The 19562-nt window shown below is 36.6% G+C and overlaps 1 protein-coding gene across 1 annotated transcript in view; it reads left to right on the forward strand.

The window, feature by feature from the left end:
- Positions 1–19562, forward strand: part of RNF213 (ring finger protein 213) — an 881087-nt gene that overhangs the window by 204060 nt on the left and 657465 nt on the right. The window contains exons 5-6 of the mRNA XM_053706514.1: positions 10325–10614; positions 15013–15272. Coding sequence (XP_053562489.1) covers positions 10325–10614; positions 15013–15272 — 550 coding nt within the window. The remainder of the gene's footprint in view (positions 1–10324; positions 10615–15012; positions 15273–19562) is intronic.

The raw sequence follows: 19562 nt of genomic DNA on the forward strand, positions 1-19562 counted from the left end.
ATCCAGGCGAATGGTCTCTTCACCCAGAGGTATTTCTTCAGATTGTTCAAATGTGGGGACTTCCAGAAATAGATCTGATGGCTTCTCATCTAAACAAGAAACTTCCCAGGTATCTGTCCAGATCCAGGGATCCTCAAGCGGAAGCAGTGGATGCATTGTCACTTCCTTGGAAGTATCATCCTGCCTATATCTTTCCGCCTCTAGTTCTTCTTCCAAGAGTAATCTCCAAGATTCTGAAGGAATGCTCGTTTGTTCTGCTGGTGGCTCCAGCATGGCCGCACAGGTTTTGGTATGCGGATCTTGTCCGGATGGCCTCTTGCCAACCGTGGACTCTTCCGTTAAGACCAGACCTTTTGTCGCAAGGTCCTTTTTTCCATCAGGATCTCAAATCCTTAAACTTAAAGGTATGGAGATTGAACGCTTGATTCTTAGTCAAAGAGGTTTCTCTGACTCTGTGATTAATACTATGTTACAGGCTCGTAAATCTGTATCTAGGAAGATATATTATAGAGTCTGGAAGACTTACATTTCTTGGTGTCTTTCTCTTAATTTTTCCTGGCATTCTTTTAGAATTCCGAGAATTTTACAGTTTCTTCAGGATGGTTTGGATAAAGGTTTGTCTGCAAGTTCCTTGAAAGGACAAATCTCTGCTCTTTCTGTTTTTTTTTTTTTCACAGAAAGATTGCTAATCTTCCTGATATTCGTTGTTTTGTACAAGCTTTGGTTCGTATAAAACCTGTCATTAAGTCAATTTCTCCTCCTTGGAGTTTGAATTTGGTTCTGGGGGCTCTTCAAGCTCCTCCATTTGAACCTATGCATTCATTGGACATTAAATTACTTTCTTGGAAAGTTTTGTTTCTTTTGGCCATCTCTTCTGCTAGAAGAGTTTCTGAATTATCTGCTCTTTCTTGTGAGTCTCCTTTTCTGATTTTTCATCAGGATAAGGCGGTGTTGCGAACTTCTTTTCAATTTTTACCTAAGGTTGTGAATTCTAACAACATTAGTAGAGAAATTGTGGTTCCTTCATTATGTCCTAATCCTAAGAATTCTAAGGAGAAATCATTGCATTCTTTGGATGTAGTTAGATCTTTGAAATATTATGTTGAAGCTACTAAGAATTTCCGAAAGACTTCTAGTCTTTTTGTTATCTTTTCCGGTTCTAGGAAAGGTCAGAAGGCCTCTGCCATTTCTTTGGCATCTTGGTTGAAATCTTTAATTCATCATGCTTATGTCGAGTCAGGTAAAACTCCGCCTCAAAGGATTACAGCTCATTCTACTAGGTCAGTTTCTACTTCCTGGGCTTTTAGGAATGAAGCTTCTGTTGATCAGATTTGCAAAGCAGCAACTTGGTCTTCTTTGCATACTTTTACTAAATTCTACCATTTTGATGTATTTTCTTCTTCTGAAGCAGTTTTTGGTAGAAAAGTACTTCAGGCAGCTGTTTCAGTTTGATTCTTCTGCTTATAATTTCAGTTTTTTTCATTATAAGATTTAAACTTTATTTTGGGTGTGGATTATTTTCAGCGGAATTGGCTGTCTTTATTTTATCCCTCCCTCTCTAGTGACTCTTGCGTGGAAGATCCACATCTTGGGTAGTCATTATCCCATACGTCACTAGCTCATGGACTCTTGCTAATTACATGAAAGAAAACATAATTTATGTAAGAACTTACCTGATAAATTAATTTCTTTCATATTAGCAAGAGTCCATGAGGCCCACCCTTTTTTTGTGGTGGTTATGATTTTTTTGTATAAAGCACAATTATTCCAATTCCTTATTTTTTATGCTTTCGCACTTTTTTCTTATCACCCCACTTCTTGGCTATTCGTTAAACTGATTTGTGGGTGTGGTGAGGGGTGTATTTATAGGCATTTTGAGGTTTGGGAAACTTTGCCCCTCCTGGTAGGAATGTATATCCCATACGTCACTAGCTCATGGACTCTTGCTAATATGAAAGAAATGAATTTATCAGGTAAGTTCTTACATAAATTATGTTTTTCCCTTTTAATATGTAAAAATTATGGCGCTTTTACAGACCCGCTCTCTGCTGAGCGGGTCTGTAATATTTAGTCAGCGCATCGGGCCAGCTGTATAGTCACAGCCCGGCCCAACCGCGCCATAAGACTAAGTGCAGCTCGCTCCTGTCACAGGAGCGAGCTGCACTTAGTCTTATGGCGCGGTCGGGCCAGGCTGTGACTATACAGCTGGCCCGATGCGCTGACTAAATATTACAGACCCGCTCAGCAGAGAGCGGGTCTGTAAAAGCGCCATAATTTTTACATATTAAAAGGGAAAAAAGGCGTTTAGAACTATAGCACTTAAATAATGTTATATAATTCTGCACTATGTGCAGAATTATATAACATTATTTTTAAGGTTTACTGTCCCTTTAAAGTAACTACTAGATCGATATGCCCATTAATAAGGCTTACAAGTAAAGAGCCACTGAGACGCTATTGTAGATTTTATACTGACATTTCTATACAACATAATGGTTAATTCCGTTTGCCGGATACTATTGTAGCTAGCTCGCTATAGCAGTAATCAGTAGTGCACTGTGATTCCCCACCCGGGTTATAACCAAATAATATATTGAATTAGCAACAAGGACTGAGCTGTTAGCTGAGTCCTATTCTACAAATCTGTATTTTACCGGACCTGAACCACATATTATACCGGTACTATTATATAGAACATTTTAGCAAAGGGAGGCTATCACTGACTTTATTAAAATACAGGATTCCCTTCCTGTTTCCCCCTTAACATGTTTCGCCAACAAGTGCTTTTTCAAAAGTGGAGGCGCCGCGCATTCTGCGGCTTTTTATACCTTTCATGCTTTGTGTGACTCCACCTATCATGACGTCATTAGGCTAATCATGTCATTTCCTTAGAAATGTTGACATGTTAGTTGTAATTTTAATTTTAATTCTGGCTGAATAATGATTATGCATTTATCAATTGTACCTTCTGAACTTCAGATTCTGTATTTCTTCATTTATAAAATTAAACTGAGTTCAGACTTGTAATTTTAAGTTTTTTATTTTAAATTTTTGATTCTTACTGATTTAAGAGATATACTTACAAGATGGGTTGGATTGAATTAAAGGTACTGTATATACCTCGGATTTGTGTGTATATTGATGTTGGGCATACAAATTGCTGGTTCAATATTTTTGTAGTTTTCAACAAATGTGTATTAAAAGAGTGAAGATTGCAGAATTATTAATTGTAAAATTAGCAATTATGTGAGTATAGTGAAAATAAAATAATTATATAGTGTTTAAAATAATGTAATTAGGTGAGTGAGTGAAAAAATCATATTTAATAAGGCAAACATAATATTTACCATAATTAATTGTGCTAATTGTTTCTTATATATTTTTAAATTTTTTACTTGTGAGTGATCAATTAGTGCATTTGAATCACTGATGCTATGTTTTAAGTTGTGTGAAAAAGGTCTTGGGGTTTAATTTAAACCTCCTATGTGTCAAATACTATAGAATAGTGAATGGTTTACATTTGATCTCAAAATTCTTATTTACATATTTAAATATTGAACAAACACTGATAAGGGCAGAAACCCGGTGGATTTATTTGTTAAATACAGTACAACCTCATGGGCTAAATGAGCAGAACAACTTTTACTCCTTTTTTTAAATAAGAATGTTGAGATCAAGTGGTCTTTTTGCCACACACTAGGGCCAGTAGAGGATTGGCTATAGCATTTGGAAAAAGAGTGATGGTCAACATAAAACATAGATACTTGGACTCTAACTTCAGATACATGATAGTTGAGGTGACTGTGGACTCCATAGACTACGTATTCTGCAACCTATATGCACCTAACCATAGAGATTTAAGATTCTGGGAAGATTTAATAAAAAACCTAGCAACTCATTTAGGATCCAAATTGGTAATAGGAGGGGAATTTAATAGCTCTCCCACACACACACTAGACAGACAATGGCTAGAGCTTTTTAGAGTTAAAGACCCCAAAAAAAACTATAAAGCTAAATATGAATCTAAAATATTTAGTATGTTCGACACAGATTGCAATACTAGTGATATATGGAGGTTACATAATCCAGAGGGCAAAGAATATACATGTCTATCAAAAGCCAAACATACACTATCTAGGATAGATATATTCCTAATCGATAACAAGTTGACTGACCAAGTGCAAGATTGCAAATTCATGACATACTAATATCAGACCACGCACCGGTGGAATTGACATTGGGAACTAATGGACACCACACAAATAGAAATACACTCCGTTTTCCTACATACCTGACGAAATCTGAACCTTTCATTAAATTCCTGCAACATTCATGGACAGACTATGCAACAGATAACGCTATCCACACAGATAATGTAACACTCTTTTGGGAGGCAGCCAAAACTGTGCTGACAGGCAACATAATCTCATATGCCGCTAAAGTAAAACATAACACCCAACATAGACATAGAACTCTACAAAAGCAGCTAGGACAGGCTTATCACCTATGTCTCCAGACTAACTCAAAAACATCATATGATAAATACATAGCCGCAAAAGCCGATTTAGAGTCATTCACAAAACAACAGGCTGCGTCGGGATTACTAAAGACAGCGGGCAGATTTTATAGATTCGGGGGACGGGCGGGCAAATTACTGGCGACGTTAACTAAGACACAGACGGCAAAAGTCAAAATTGCTGCTCTGAGATGAAAAGACCAATCCTATACCAACCCTGAGGACATAGTGAGATGTTTCGAACAATACTACACACAGCTATATACAAAGCAGACCCCAGTATCTGGGGAAACACTGACTCAGTTTTGGAACTCGGTGAGACTCCCACAGATCACTTCAGACCAGCTGGACAAACTGAACGCCCCGATCACACAAGACGAATTGTCTAGCACTCTGAAAGGCCTGCCTTTGGGCAAGGCACCAGGCCCAGACAGACTACCACCCGAGTTTTATAGAGTTTTACAACCACAGTTGACCACCACACTTATTAAGTTGTTTAATTCCTTTATTCTAACAGACATGCGTCCCTCTAAAGAATTCATGGCGGCTCATATCACACTTATCCCTAAACCAGGCAAAGACCACTCACTACCGGAATCTTATAGACCCATTTCACTCCTGAATGTGGACTATAAGTTGTTCACAAAAATAATGGCAAAAAAGCGCACGTCGGTGGTGAATCTCCGCAAGGTGATAAAGGTCATAAACCATTATTGGATGAGGGGGAAGGGCGGTACCGAAAAAGTCTATCCGGAGGCCTTCCTGTTGTCCTTAGACGCAGAGAAGGCCTTTGACAGGGTGGAATGGCCCCATTTGATGGAATCATTACATAGGTATGGATTCGAGGGCCCCTTCTTAAATGTACTTGGTAAAATCTATGATTCACCGGTAGCTAGGATCCTTTCTAACGGTCTCTTCTCGGGTGACTTTCAGCTTCAGAGGGGCACCAGACAAGGGTGTCCCCTATCCCCTTTATTATTCAACCTAGCGTTGTAACCGTTGGCCACAAAGCTCAGACGGGTTTTCCCGGGCATTGTAATAAAAGAGATCCCTCTTCATTTGGCATTATACGCAGACGACATGTTGTTGTTTGTGGATTCTCCGCGAGCACACATCCCCATCATTCTCCAGACGATAGATGAATTTGGCAGTTTTTCGGGATACAAGATAAAAACCTCCAAATCAGAGGTGTTATGGCTTTGTAGACGACCACTCTCTAAACATAGCTTCCCGTTTGTGGAAGCAACAGAAAGCCTAACATATTTAGGCATACATCTACATAGGGACCCCTCGAAAATTTACAGATGAAATATTTCCGACAAATGCACACAATTATCCTCTCAGTTGTCGAACTGGCTCAACCTCCCCTTAGGGCTGTTGGGCAGAGTCAATTTAGTCAAAATGACGGTATTGCCTAAAATACTTTACCCAATGCTTATGTTGCCATTTCTCCTGACTTATGCAGACTTACACCAGGGCAATATCTCAATTTATTTGGAAAAAGGGTAAGCCGAGAATAGCAATGGAAAAACTTCAACTTCCATACTCTGCAGGGGGGCTAGGCCTCGCGAATCTAAAGCTGTACAATTGGGCAGCACTGGCTAGGCTGGTTATATACTGGCAAATGGGCACGGGACACTTTGGGGATGACAAGCTTGAGATGGCGGTAGCGGCGCCCATTTCATTAGCATATCTACCCTATGGAAATGGAAAGACACTTCCCGCTGAAATTTTCAACAATGTGGCATATAAAGACCCATTAAGGGCCTGGCACAAGATACATAAATATCTAAAGATTAACTCTCCCCCCCCCCCAAATTCATCCCAATATTGGGAAATCCAGACTTCACGGCTGGGCTAGACCAGGAGCCCTTCCGAGAGTGGAAAAGGGCGGGTCTGAAAGTTATCGGAGACGTACTGGACCCACTACAACATACAGTTCGTTCATTTCAAGAATTAAAAACCAAATTTCAAGTTTCAAATGGACACTTCTATGCCTATTTGCAGTTGAGGCATTATGTGGGGTCACTACAATTAACCAATGCAGGGTTTTGGGAGGCATCGCCTTTTGCGATAACGCAGACACTATTCCGGGTGGGGTCATTCTCGCTGTCCCACATTTACACACGTCTTCTGCAACAAAAAGAACCTATGATCTTAGCGAACATGATGCTAAAACAAAATAATAATTGTTCATTGGATCTGACAGTACAAGATATAAAAGAGAGCCTAGAAAGAACAAAACAGGCAACATTTGGCAATATCACATAGAGAAACACAGGTCAGAATCCTACATATGGATTATATTACACCACACAGACTATCAAAATGGGACCGACGAGTCTTGGACCACTGCATTAAATGCGGAGTGGCAGCACCATCACTCCAGCATTATTTTTACGCATGCCCGAAGGTTAGGAGGTTCTGGGGTCAATGTCAGTATTGGCTAAAGATTACATATCAGATAGAGATTGAATACACAGAGGCGGAAATTTTCCTGCTAAAATGGGATGACACGCATAGGAAGTTACATAAATTCCTTTCACTATACACATTATTGGCCAGACAATGCATTATTAATAGATGGATCACCAGACAAACAACGACAATAGCACAACTAAAACACCTGTTACTTAAACAACTTTTTGTGGAACAATACGATGTTAGACTTGACACAGCACGCAGACTGCGCCCCTTTCTTCAGAAGTGGAAAATATATATAGACACATTGGATCCACCCATACAGAGTCAGGTACTGAAACCCTTTGCCCACCTGGAAGCAATGCTACAAATAAATATATGGGAGGGGAGGCAACATACAGTAAGCACTGCACAGACTCATGATCCTTTAGAGGTAATGTTGTTTTGAGCTACTTCTGAAGAGGGTTTTTTTTTTGTTTTTTTTCTCCTCTTCCCCCATCCCTATTTCCCTTCCATCCCCCCCTTCTCTACGCCCGGCTTATGATCAAGAACAGAAACAACAGAGAGTCAACTGTTAATGGTTAATTGTTAAAATGTAAATAGTTATTATAGGTTTTAAATAATTGGAAAAAGTTCTTAAAGGAGCAGAGTGCACATTCAAACGTAGACGTCGGAAATATGGTCACAGCCTTTTGGACTTATTGCTTTTACAAAGATACTGTACTCTATCGTCATGTATAACCATCTGTAAAACAAACTTGCTGTCTATTGATTATAAGAATTGACTTGTGTTGTTGTAACTGCTCTGTTACCTTTAATAAAAAGAATTAAAAAAAAAAAAAAAAGAATGTTGAGATCAAATGTAAACCATTAACTATTCTATAGTATTTGAGACATAGGAGGTTTAAATTAAACCCCAAGACCTTTTTCACACAACTTAAAAGTTAGCATCAGTGATTCAAATGCACTAATTGATCACTCACAAGTAAAAAATTAAAAAATATATAAGAAACAATAAGCACAATTAATTATGGAAAATATTATGTTTGCTTTATAAAATATGAATTTTTCACTCAGATTTTACAATTCATAAATACATAATCATTATTCAGCCAGAATTAAAATTTAAATTACAACTAACATGTCAACATGCCTAAGGAAATGACATGATTAGCCTAATGACGTCATGATAGGTGGAGTCACACAAAGCATGAAAGGTATAAAAAGCCGCAGAATGCGCGGCGCCTCCACTTTTGAAAAAGCCCTCGTTGGCGAAACATGTTAAGGGGGAAACAGGAAGGGAATCCTGTATTTTAATAAAGTCAGCGATAGCCTCCCTTTGCTGAAATGTTCTATATAATAGTACCGGTATAATATGTGGTTCAGGTCCGGTAAAATACAGATTTGTAGAATAGGACTCAGCTAACAGCTCAGTCCTTGTCGCTAATTCAATATATTATTTGGTGGGGAATCACAGTGCACTACTGATTACTGCTATAGCGAGCTAGCTACAATAGTATCCGGCAAACGGAATTAACCATTATGTTGTATAGAAATGTCAGTATAAAATCTACAATAGCGTCTCAGTGGCTCTTTACTTGTAAGCCTTATTAATGGGCATATTGATCTAGTAGTTACTTTAATCATACAGACTCTACAGAGACATTTAGCCTATATATATTGTTTGCTTATTCAGACGCTCAGCAGCACAACTAAACAGGACACAATCTGCTCTAGTCAGTTAACCTACTACTTTTGCATATAGTAGCCATTGTTTATAAATACCTGGTAACGTTATCATTTCTCAGATCTGTAATTCAGCACCAATATTTAATGTGTATAGTCACATTTATAATATTAACAAACTATAAACTTATAATGTAAAATTAAAGTGGCTATAAGCTCAAGAACGCACTATAGTACTTTGTGCAACATGCGGTATATTTAGAAGGAATGCAGCTATTATGTTCCAAAACCACAATAGGTTTATTATAACATTTTTGTAAGCTATTATTTATGTGAAAAGCAAGTACTGCTCAATATACGCCTGCAATAAATAAATATTCAGAAGGAATACAGCTATTAATGTTGCAAAATCAAAAATCATAATAGGTTTATTATGACATTTTTGTAACCTATTATCGATGTGAATAGCAAGTATTGTCCAACAGACGCCTGGAATATATTATTATAGTTACTTGCAACTAACATTCAGATTACATTACTTGGCTATCTTTATAATATAATAACTGGCAGATAGTAACAGTATGACCATAAGCCTAAGAGTAGAATCTTATACTTGTATAAACAAGTAATATCTAATCTGAGAAACATCAGTATATTACCCCTCTAGGCAATTTGAGGCCTATATCTATACATAGAATTAGTTGTCATGTCCTTATAGATACAGCTACTGTGTCACAATTTACCATAGGCTATCTTATTTGTCCAATTTAACCCCCATAACTTGCCATAATTGGCAATATGAAGTGATTCCACCTCATCATTTAGAGGGGTTATTTACAGCTGACATACTACACGAGTAACTGACCCTTTTTTCACTTTGTGGATTCCCACAGAGTTACTCATTTTGACAGTAATCTACTTTAACTCCGGAGAACCACTAGGAAAGACATATGTATATTATGATTTAACAACACTATTGGTATACCCAACAGTTTGATAACCATAATTATAGAACAATAATATACCAATATATAGTTGTTAAACCCCAATGTATTTGCATATGTGACTTAACATTACGGTATTCTTTGTGATATATACTGCTTATCAAGATTAGGCTATTTTGCTACAACTGTTTTTAAATTAAATGTAGCCAATTTTAAAGGTTATAATAAAGTTTAAATCTTTATTTATAACTATACCTAATTGGTATCAGTATATGGGATACCATAAATAACACCAAGATATTCTCAAATGATATGGCCTTGGACTGCAAAGTAATACAAATTGTACACATTTGCAGTGTAAATGCTTTTAAAACATTTAAGCATAGGTTACAAGTAGAAGCACAGGATGAATGTGTATATATGTATATATATATATATGTGTATATATATATATATATATATATATATATATATATATATATATATATATATATATATATATATATGCAGCCATAGATTGAAGGTAATGTTGTGTTACAAATGTTTATAACATTTAATTGGCTGAATTAAGTTGGCTGATATATGCTGTTTTCTTTGGCAGTCACTACAAACCTTAAAAATTGTAAGTATATTGGCTTGGTACATTTTCAGCGATAACAGTATAGTGTGTGTATGTGTGTACAGGTAATACAATACTAAACTGTATTTAATGTAATCAGTTGTCAGTAACATGTTTCTTGTCCTGTTTTCTTTTCAGACTGGCATCAGTATGATGATATCATGTGTATAAATCAAAACAATAACTTTTTCACCAAGATAAAACAATGGGTCAAGAAAAATGTATCGAGAAATGACATTTTGAAAGGGAAGATGACAGCAGGAAGTATCATGCTGGACAGCATATTCAGCCTTCTCACCCCCTGTGACTCTGTTAACCTGTCAAATTTTTTTTCTCAACTACATCAGTTTTATATTGTGTCTTCTCAACAATTATTGTTTCAAAATGTGCCATTTGTTTCCAAATCTCATGGTTTTGGACAGCCTCAGGTATGACTATTTCATACAAATTTATATTTTCTATTATTAAATATCAGAGAAAAAAAAGCAAAAAAAAGGTTTTTATACAGTCAGTGTGAACAGAATGCTATGATAATTTACATAAATAATTTGCATAAATTATTCAGTTCATCCTGTTCTCCAATCAGTGACCTTCTTTACATATAAAAATAAGTTAAAACTAAAATATATATACACAGACAATAATGAATGGAAAATAATTTGAAATCAAAAGAAACACTAGCACAGATAGAAAGGGAAAAATGATAGGAATTACGTAAGCATATTGACTTTTAACTAGAATATATATTTTTATATATATATATATATATATATATATATATATATATATATATATATATATATATATATATATATATATATATATATACTGTGCTTTTTATAATTAGCATTTTTGCTTTTATACAATTTTTCATGTTTTATCTTATGACTCAATTTCAAACACACATACACACATTACAACAAAACGTTTATTCTCAGACTAAATTTGCTTTTAGTTTGATGCCTTAAGATATTTTTATTCATGTTAACACAATTTGCTGCTAATTAAAATCTAGTGAAGGAGTCAGAAATATTTCTTGCCCAGGGTATCCAGTTTTTTCCCCACAAATATAAGAGAAAAGAGACCAGGGAGAGGGATAAACGATGAGAGAAAGGAGAGAAAAGGATCCGAGAAGAGAGAGTGAAAAATGAAAGAAAAGACAGCTGAAAGAAAAAATGTGCTAGAGAGTGTGAGCACATAGGACAGAGAAGAGAGTGAAGAGACATATGAGGAGGAGAGAGAACATGAGAGGGAATACAGTAGAGAAAAGGAACAAAGAAGAGAGATAGATCGAAGAGAGAAAAAGAAGACATCAGGAGAGAGGGTGGAGAGACTGAGAAGAGAGGAAAAGAGAGAGGGAGAAGAGAGGAGAGAAAAGGAACAGGAGAGAGAATGAAGAAAGGAGAATAGATGAAAGGGAAAAAACACAGTGGGGGAGAGAGGACAGAGAAGAGATGGCAGAGAGAGAAAAAAGGAAGACACAAAAAATAAACAAAGAGGGAGAGAGAGGACAGATACAAGGAAGCTGATTAAATACTATTGTAATGTGTATCAGTATAAAATGAAGTCTTAAAGGGACATTAAACACTAAATACATGCTAGATAAAATGATACATTCAAAGAAAAGATTAGTCCATGAGTAACATGTAGATGTATTTTTTAAAGTTTAATTAGTTGTTTAAAAAGTGACAAAATAATTGTAAAGTTTTAGTGTCTATAAAACACTGGGAGCTGCCATGTTGTAACTTGTGTTACCTTCTCTGCTGTGGCCAATTAGAGACAGTTATAAATAGGTCACTAGAGTGTGCAGCCAATGGTTGTGCTGGATTTAACAGTGTTCTGCACTTCCATTTCTAACAGGAACTGAAAAGCTCACAATTTCAGAATGGAATTACAGGCAAAGAGGACAAAATAAATAATGAAAGTATATTGCAGAGCTGTTTTATATATACAATTTATCATTTTATATTACCATCTCAAAGTGTTTAATGTCCCTTTAATCTAAACTTCTAGGTAGAATAAAATAAGATAGGCTCACATAAATTCCCTAAATGAAGATATTTGTGCTCCATTATTAAATTGTTCCAACTCCAAAGCAGAAATAAAAATGCTCATTTGCAGTATACATTTATCCCTTGTTTTAAAAGTAGCACATATGAAGTATGGAGCAAAAACAAGCGGAAACAATATTTATGATTAAGATAAATAATTTCCTATTTGAATCAACTGACCGTACCTGGTCTTTCTTATAACTGTTGCTGAGGGTTCCTTCAGTAATAGATTATCTGGTCTGCCCTACCCAATGGTGGCTGTGAACCAGTGACGTGCAGTGACGTCAGAGGATGGTGAGGCAGTGGCTAGGATACGCCTTCATTCTTTAGATATCCTTTGTTGAAGAAATAGCAATGCACATGGGTGAGCCAATCACATGAGGTATCTATGTGCAGCCACCAATCAGCAGCTACTGAGCATATTTAGATATGATTTTCAACAAAGGACATCAAAAGAATAAAGAAAATTAGATATTAGATGTAAATTGGAAAGTTATTTAAATTTGCATATGGGTTTCATATGGGTTTCATGTCCCTTTAAATGGTGTCTTGGAAAACTGGTCAACTTAGTAAACATCTGATTTTAGTCTAAAAGGATTGTAACAGAAACTCTTGCCAGATAACACAATGCTTGCTCTGATTATGAGATCTAGAAATCCATGCCCATTAAAATATGTTTAAAACATACATTTTACTTTAATGCTGCAAATTATGCTTATAGATTCTTTCATTACATAAGGGATGAGAGTCAGAGGGGGAGGAAGAGAGACAGAGAGAGAAAGAGACCATGGGGGAGAACAACACATAAGGAGAGAGATGGATAGATAGAGAGAGAGAGACACACACACACACACAAGGGGGGGGGGGGGACCACTGCATTTTAAAGTAATAAAACAGCAGAGCTACAGAGAGTTCAGAAAATTAGTCTATAATTTAGTGTGAAGTACAGAGGCAAGCTGCTAAGTTAGTGGGTGTAAAGTTTGAGTAAACAAAATACAAAAACGATCCTTTGCTGTAAAAGAGTAAAAAAAAACACTAAACCACATTCATTAAATTATCATTTTAACTAACAGAATCTTTCAGTAAAATCTTACTTTAATAAGATGTGGGTGAAACACTGCTCTCTGTGCCTCTCTCCTGCTCTGTAAGGATTCAGGAAGTGACAGTGGCACATTCCACTGCACTTAGAGGGGAAGAACAGAACTCTCTTTTTCACTTTAGCAAAGCTAGCAGGTTCACAGGACAGCAACAAAATATATGAAAGTTGTTTTTTTTGCGTTTTTGTTTTGTTTTATATGATTTAACATCCAGCCCCAACCCTATGTTCCACTTACTAATGCCTCTCACTGGATTGGTTCAGCCCAAATAGGACTGCCTCAAATAAGCAGTTAATGAGCCATGCAATGATCTTAACCACTTGCATCCAGTAGATGGCGCAGCATGTTGTGTAATGGTGGGCAGACCTGATTGTGCCTCTTCATTGCACAACATATAGCTGTGAGAAAAAAAAATGCTGGGGGGAAAAATTTACAATTTTTTTTTTTAAAGCCAATAAAAAAAATATATTTTTGCCCATATGAGAGGTGAAGCACTGCCTCACCTGCCTCTAGTGACTGCACATCACTGCTGTGAACACAATTTGGAAGTAATGTCATGTGACTACAGGGTAAGCAGACCATACTTGTAAGGTTCACTGATAACAGTCCTAATACTTGTGACAGGCAGCAAATTTGGAAAAAATACATCATATTTCTGAAAACTTTATTAATATTTTTGTTTAAAACCATATGACTTAAGAGACTTTTAATTTTGACACATCTGTAGAGTACATCTTGCACTTTGTATGCCATGTCATGATCTTCAGGGCTACTATTTTATGGACATGCAATGCCTAAACAATATATTAGTAAGGTTTTTATATTTTAGACACTATTTTGTTCATTATCAGTTTGTCTCAACTATAGAAAATTACCAAGTAGTGTTACCCTGACAACATTACCTGGTAGTGGTTCCTTAACAATCTTATATCAGTCACATGCAAGCATTGATTACATGTCTGGCAACAGCCCCATTGGTGTTACCTTTGCAACAGTTCACAGTCAATAAATATGAGGAGGATTTTAAGTTATTGTATGGAAGATTAGTTTTTTTCTGTTAGATGCTCTTTAGATTCCAGCACATAGATGCTTAAATTTAAAATGTTGGGCTGTCAACCATATAACAGACTTGTTTTTAATCTAAACTTGAATGTTTTGTGATTTAAACTTGACATAAGCTGACCTATTTTAGATAGGCAAGTACACATACAAGTAGTATTTATTAATTTGGGAATATCTACGAACGTTTCACTGTGATATCAGGGCTGGGGAGGTTGGTGGCTTAGTCATGAATATCTTGAGGATTCATAGCAAACCATAGAGTCACTTTTTGTTGGGAAGTAGTTAAACGTAGTGTGAGTGGATTCAGGCAGTGAATTTCTGCAGAGCTGGCGTAGAGTGAATGGATCAGGTGTGTGTGTAGGTGGTAAATGTGTGATTCTAGTTTTCAATTACCATAACCATTTTCAGGTTTTATTTTAAAGATTTGTAAATATTTAATTGATTCCGAAATTATGATATACTTTTTTTAAAATGTTAATATAATTTTTATTTTGGTATGGAGAAGTTTTAATTATATTTTTGGTCTTTTTTTTTTTTTTTGTTATGATCGAAATTATAGTGAATATTTTTAGTGAGATCAGTAGCTTTCTAATATGTCATTGTTTTTTTAATTTAGGTGCATGACTTAATATTGGACATGATGAAAAAAATATGCCAACCTTTCCTCGAGACAAATTCATCTTCAGTTGATGCGATCATAAAAAAACGGCTGGCGGCAGGATTGGTCTGTGTCATACTTGCTGAAAAATATCCTCTTCTCATAACCAAGGATCACCTTGGAAAGATTTGCAGTGTTTTGTGTCCGGAAAAGAAACACACAGAAGTCTTAATTGATGAAATTAATAACATTAAGACATTTTTTGCTGAAATTAAAGGGTAGGTTATTAAAGAACACACTTTTTTTTCTGTAATTAATACCAGTAAAACATTTTAACATGCTCATGTGTTACCAATATATTAAACTACAAACTGCACACGTTTTTTATTCACTCACTTGTATTCATACTTTTAATGTTATGTAGTGGCCAAATTTATATAATCTCGTTTAACAAGCTAAGGCCTTGTATCACATTTAAAGGGGCATAAAAGAGCAGTACATACATGCTCTTATGTGTTAAAGCATTTTAGTATTGCACTATTGCTTGCCCCAAGGGGTTAAACACATAGGTAAATCAGCCCCAGAACAGCATTGTACATAACCTACAATAACCAGTAATTATAGGAAATTGCCACTCCAGAGCTGACTAACTATGGGTTTAATCTTTTTTGTAGGGGTTAAACAGACAGATTTCTACAAGCAATAGTCAATAATAAAATATTCTAGCACATTGGACTATTTCTCTTGTTAAGTGTATCCAGTCCACGGATCATCCATTACTTATGGGATATTCTCCTTCCCAACAGGAAGTTGCAAGAGGATCACCCACAGCAGAGCTGCTATATAGCTCCTCCCCTCACTGCCATATCCAGTCATTCTCTTGCAACCCTCAACAAAGATGGAGGTCGTAAGAGGAGAGTGGTGTTTTATACTTAGTTTATTTCTTCAATCAAAAGTTTGTTATTTTTAAATGGTACCGGAGTGTGCTGTTTATCTCAGGCAGTATTTAGAAGAAGAATCTGCCTGCATTTCTTTCATGTAATTAACAAGAGTCCATGAGCTAGTGACGTATGGGATATACATTCCTACCAGGAGGGGCAAAGTTTCCCAAACCTTAAAATGCCTATAAATACACCCCTCACCACACCCACAAATCAGTTTTTACAAACTTTGCCTCCGATGGAGGTGGTGAAGTAAGTTTGTGCTAGATTCTACGTTGATATGCGCTCCGCAGCAAGTTGGAGCCCGGTTTTCCTCTCAGCGTGCAGTGAATGTCAGAGGGATGTGAGGAGAGTATTGCCTATTGAATGCAGTGATCTCCTTCTACGGGGTCTATTTCATAAGGTTCTCTGTTATCGGTCGTAGAGATTCATCTCTTACCTCCCTTTTCAGATCGACGATATACTCTTATATTTACCATTTCCTCTACTGATTCTCGTTTCAGTACTGGTTTGGCTTTCTACAAACATGTAGATGAGTGTCCTGGGGTAAGTAAGTCTTATTTTCTGTGACACTCTAAGCTATGGTTGGGCACTTTATTTATAAAGTTCTAAATATATGTATTCAAACATTTATTTGCCTTGACTCAGAATGTTCAACTTTCCTTATTTCCAGACAGTCAGTTTCATATTTGGGATTATGCTTTAATTATCATATATTTTCTTACCTCAAAAATTTGACTTTTTTCCCTGTGGGCTGTTAGGCTCGCGGGGGCTGAAAATGCTTCATTTTATTGCGTCATTCTTGGCGCGGACTTTTTTGGCGCAAAAATTCATTTCCGTTTCCGGCGTCATACGTGTCGCCGGAAGTTGCGTCATTTTTGACGTTATTTTGCGCCAAAAATGTCGGCGTTCCGGATGTGGCGTCATTTTTGGCGCCAAAAGCATTTGGGCGCCAAATAATGTGGGCGTTTTATTTGGCGCCAAAAAATATGGGCGTCGCCTTTGTCTCCACATTATTTCAGTCTCATTTTTCATTTGCTTCTGGTTGCTAGAAGCTTGATGTTTGGCATTTTTTTTCCCATTCCTGAAACTGTCTTATAAGGAATTTGATCTATTTTTGCTTTATATGTTGTTTTTTCTCTTACATATTGCAAGATGTCTCACGTTGCATCTGAGCCAGAAGATACTACAGGAAAACCTCTGCCTGCTGGATCTACCAAAGCTAAGTGTATCTGCTGTAAACTTTTGGTAGCTATTCCTCCAGCTGTTGTTTGTATTAAATGTCATGACAAACTTGTTAATGCAGATAATATTTCCTTTAGTGATGTACCATTGCCTGTTGCAGTTCCCTCAACATCTAAGGTGCAGAATGTTCCTGATAACATAAGAGATTTTGTTTCTGAATCTATAAAGAAGGCTTTGTCTGTTATTTCTCCTTCTAGTAAACGTAAAAAGTCTTTTAAATCTTCTCTCTCTACAGATGAATTTTTAAATGAACACCATCATTCTGATTCTTTGGACTCTTCTGGTTCAGAGGATTCTGTCTCAGAGATTGATGCTGATAAATCTTCATATTTATTTAAGATGGAATTTATTCGCTCTTTACTTAAAGAAGTACTAATTGCTTTAGAAATAGAGGATTCTAGTCCTCTTGATACTAATTCTATACGTTTGGATAAGGTTTTTAAAGCTCCTGCGGTTATTCCAGAAGTCTTTCCTGTTCCTAATGCTATTTCTGCAGTAATTGCTAAGGAATGGGATAGATTGGGTAATTCATTTACTCCTTCTAAACGTTTTAAGCAATTATATCCTGTTCCGCCTGACAGGTTAGAATTTTGGGACAAAAATCCCTAAAGTTGATGGGGCTATTTCTACCCTTGCTAAACGTACTACCATTCCTACATCAGATGGTACCTCGTTTAAGGATCCTTTAGATAGAAAAATTGAATCTTTTCTAAGAAAAGCTTATCTATGTTCAGGTAATCTTCTTAGACCTGCTATATCATTGGCTGATGTTGCTGCAGCTTCAACTTTTTGGTTGGAAACTCTAGCGCAACAAGTAACAAATCGTGATTCTCATGATATTATTATTCTTCTCCAGCATGCTAATAATTTCATCTGTGATGCCATTTTTGATATTATTAGAGTTGATGTTAGATTTATGTCTCTGGCTATCTTAGCCAGAAGAGCTTTATGGCTTAAGACTTGGAATGCTGATATGGCTTCTAAATCAACTCTACTTTCCATTTCTTTCCAGGGAAACAAATTATTTGGTTCTCAGTTGGATTCTATTATTTCAACTATTACTGGTGGGAAAGGAACTTTTTTACCACAGGATAAAAAGTCTAAAGGTAAAAACAGGGCTAACAATCGTTTTCGTTCCTTTCGTTTCAACAAAGAACAAAAGCCTGATCCTTCGTCCTCAGGAGCAGTTTCAGTTTGGAAACCATCTCCAGTCTGGAATAAATCCAAGCCTGCTAGAAAGGCAAAGCCTGCTTCTAAGTTCACATGAAGGTACGGCCCTCATTCCAGTTCAGCTGGTAGGGGGCAGGTTACGTTTTTTCAAAGAAATTTGGATCAATTCTGTTCACAATCTTTGGATTCAGAACATTGTTTCAGAAGGGTACAGAATTGGTTTCAAGATGAGACCTCCTGCAAAGAGATTTTTTCTTTCCCATGTCCCAGTAAATCCAGTGAAAGCTCAAGCATTTCTGAATTGTGTTTCAGATTTAGAGTTGGCTGGAGTAATTATGCCAGTTCCAATTCCGGAACAGGGGATGGGGTTTTATTCAAATCTCTTCATTGTACCAAAGAAGGAGAATTCCTTCAGACCAGTTCTGGATCTAAAATTATTGAATCGTTATGTAAGGATACCAACGTTCAAGATGGTAACTGTAAGGACTATATTGCCTTTTGTTCAGCAAGGGAATTATATGTCCACAATAGATTTACAGGATGCATATCTGCATATTCCGATTCATCCAGATCATTATCAGTTCCTGAGATTCTCTTTTCTAGACAAGCATTACCAATTTGTGGCTCTACCGTTTGGCCTTGCTACAGCTCCAAGAATTTTCACAAAGATTCTCGGTGCCCTTCTGTCTGTAATCAGAGAACAGGGTATTGTGGTATTTCCTTATTTGGACGATATCTTGGTACTTGCTCCGTCTTTACATTTAGCAGAGTCTCATACGAATCGACTTGTGTTGTTTCTTCAAGATCATGGTTGGAGGATCAATTTACCAAAAAGTTCTTTGATTCCTCAAACAAGGGTAACCTTTCTGGGTTTCCAGATAGATTCAGTGTCCATGACTTTGTCTTTAACAGACAAGAGACGTCTAAAATTGATTACAGCCTGTCGAAACCTTCAGTCTCAATCATTCCCTTCGGTAGCCTTATGCATGGAAATTCTAGGTCTTATGACTGCTGCATCGGACGCGATCCCCTTTGCTCGTTTTCACATGCGACCTCTTCAGCTCTGTATGCTGAACCAATGGTGCAGGGATTACACGAAGATATATCAATTAATATCTTTAAAACCGATTGTTCGGCACTCTCTAACGTGGTGGACAGATCACCATCGTTTAATTCAGGGGGCTTCTTTTGTTCTTCCGACCTGGACTGTAA

Source organism: Bombina bombina, chromosome 1 (assembly GCF_027579735.1).
Source record: "Bombina bombina isolate aBomBom1 chromosome 1, aBomBom1.pri, whole genome shotgun sequence".
NCBI classification, from domain to species: domain Eukaryota; kingdom Metazoa; phylum Chordata; class Amphibia; order Anura; family Bombinatoridae; genus Bombina; species Bombina bombina.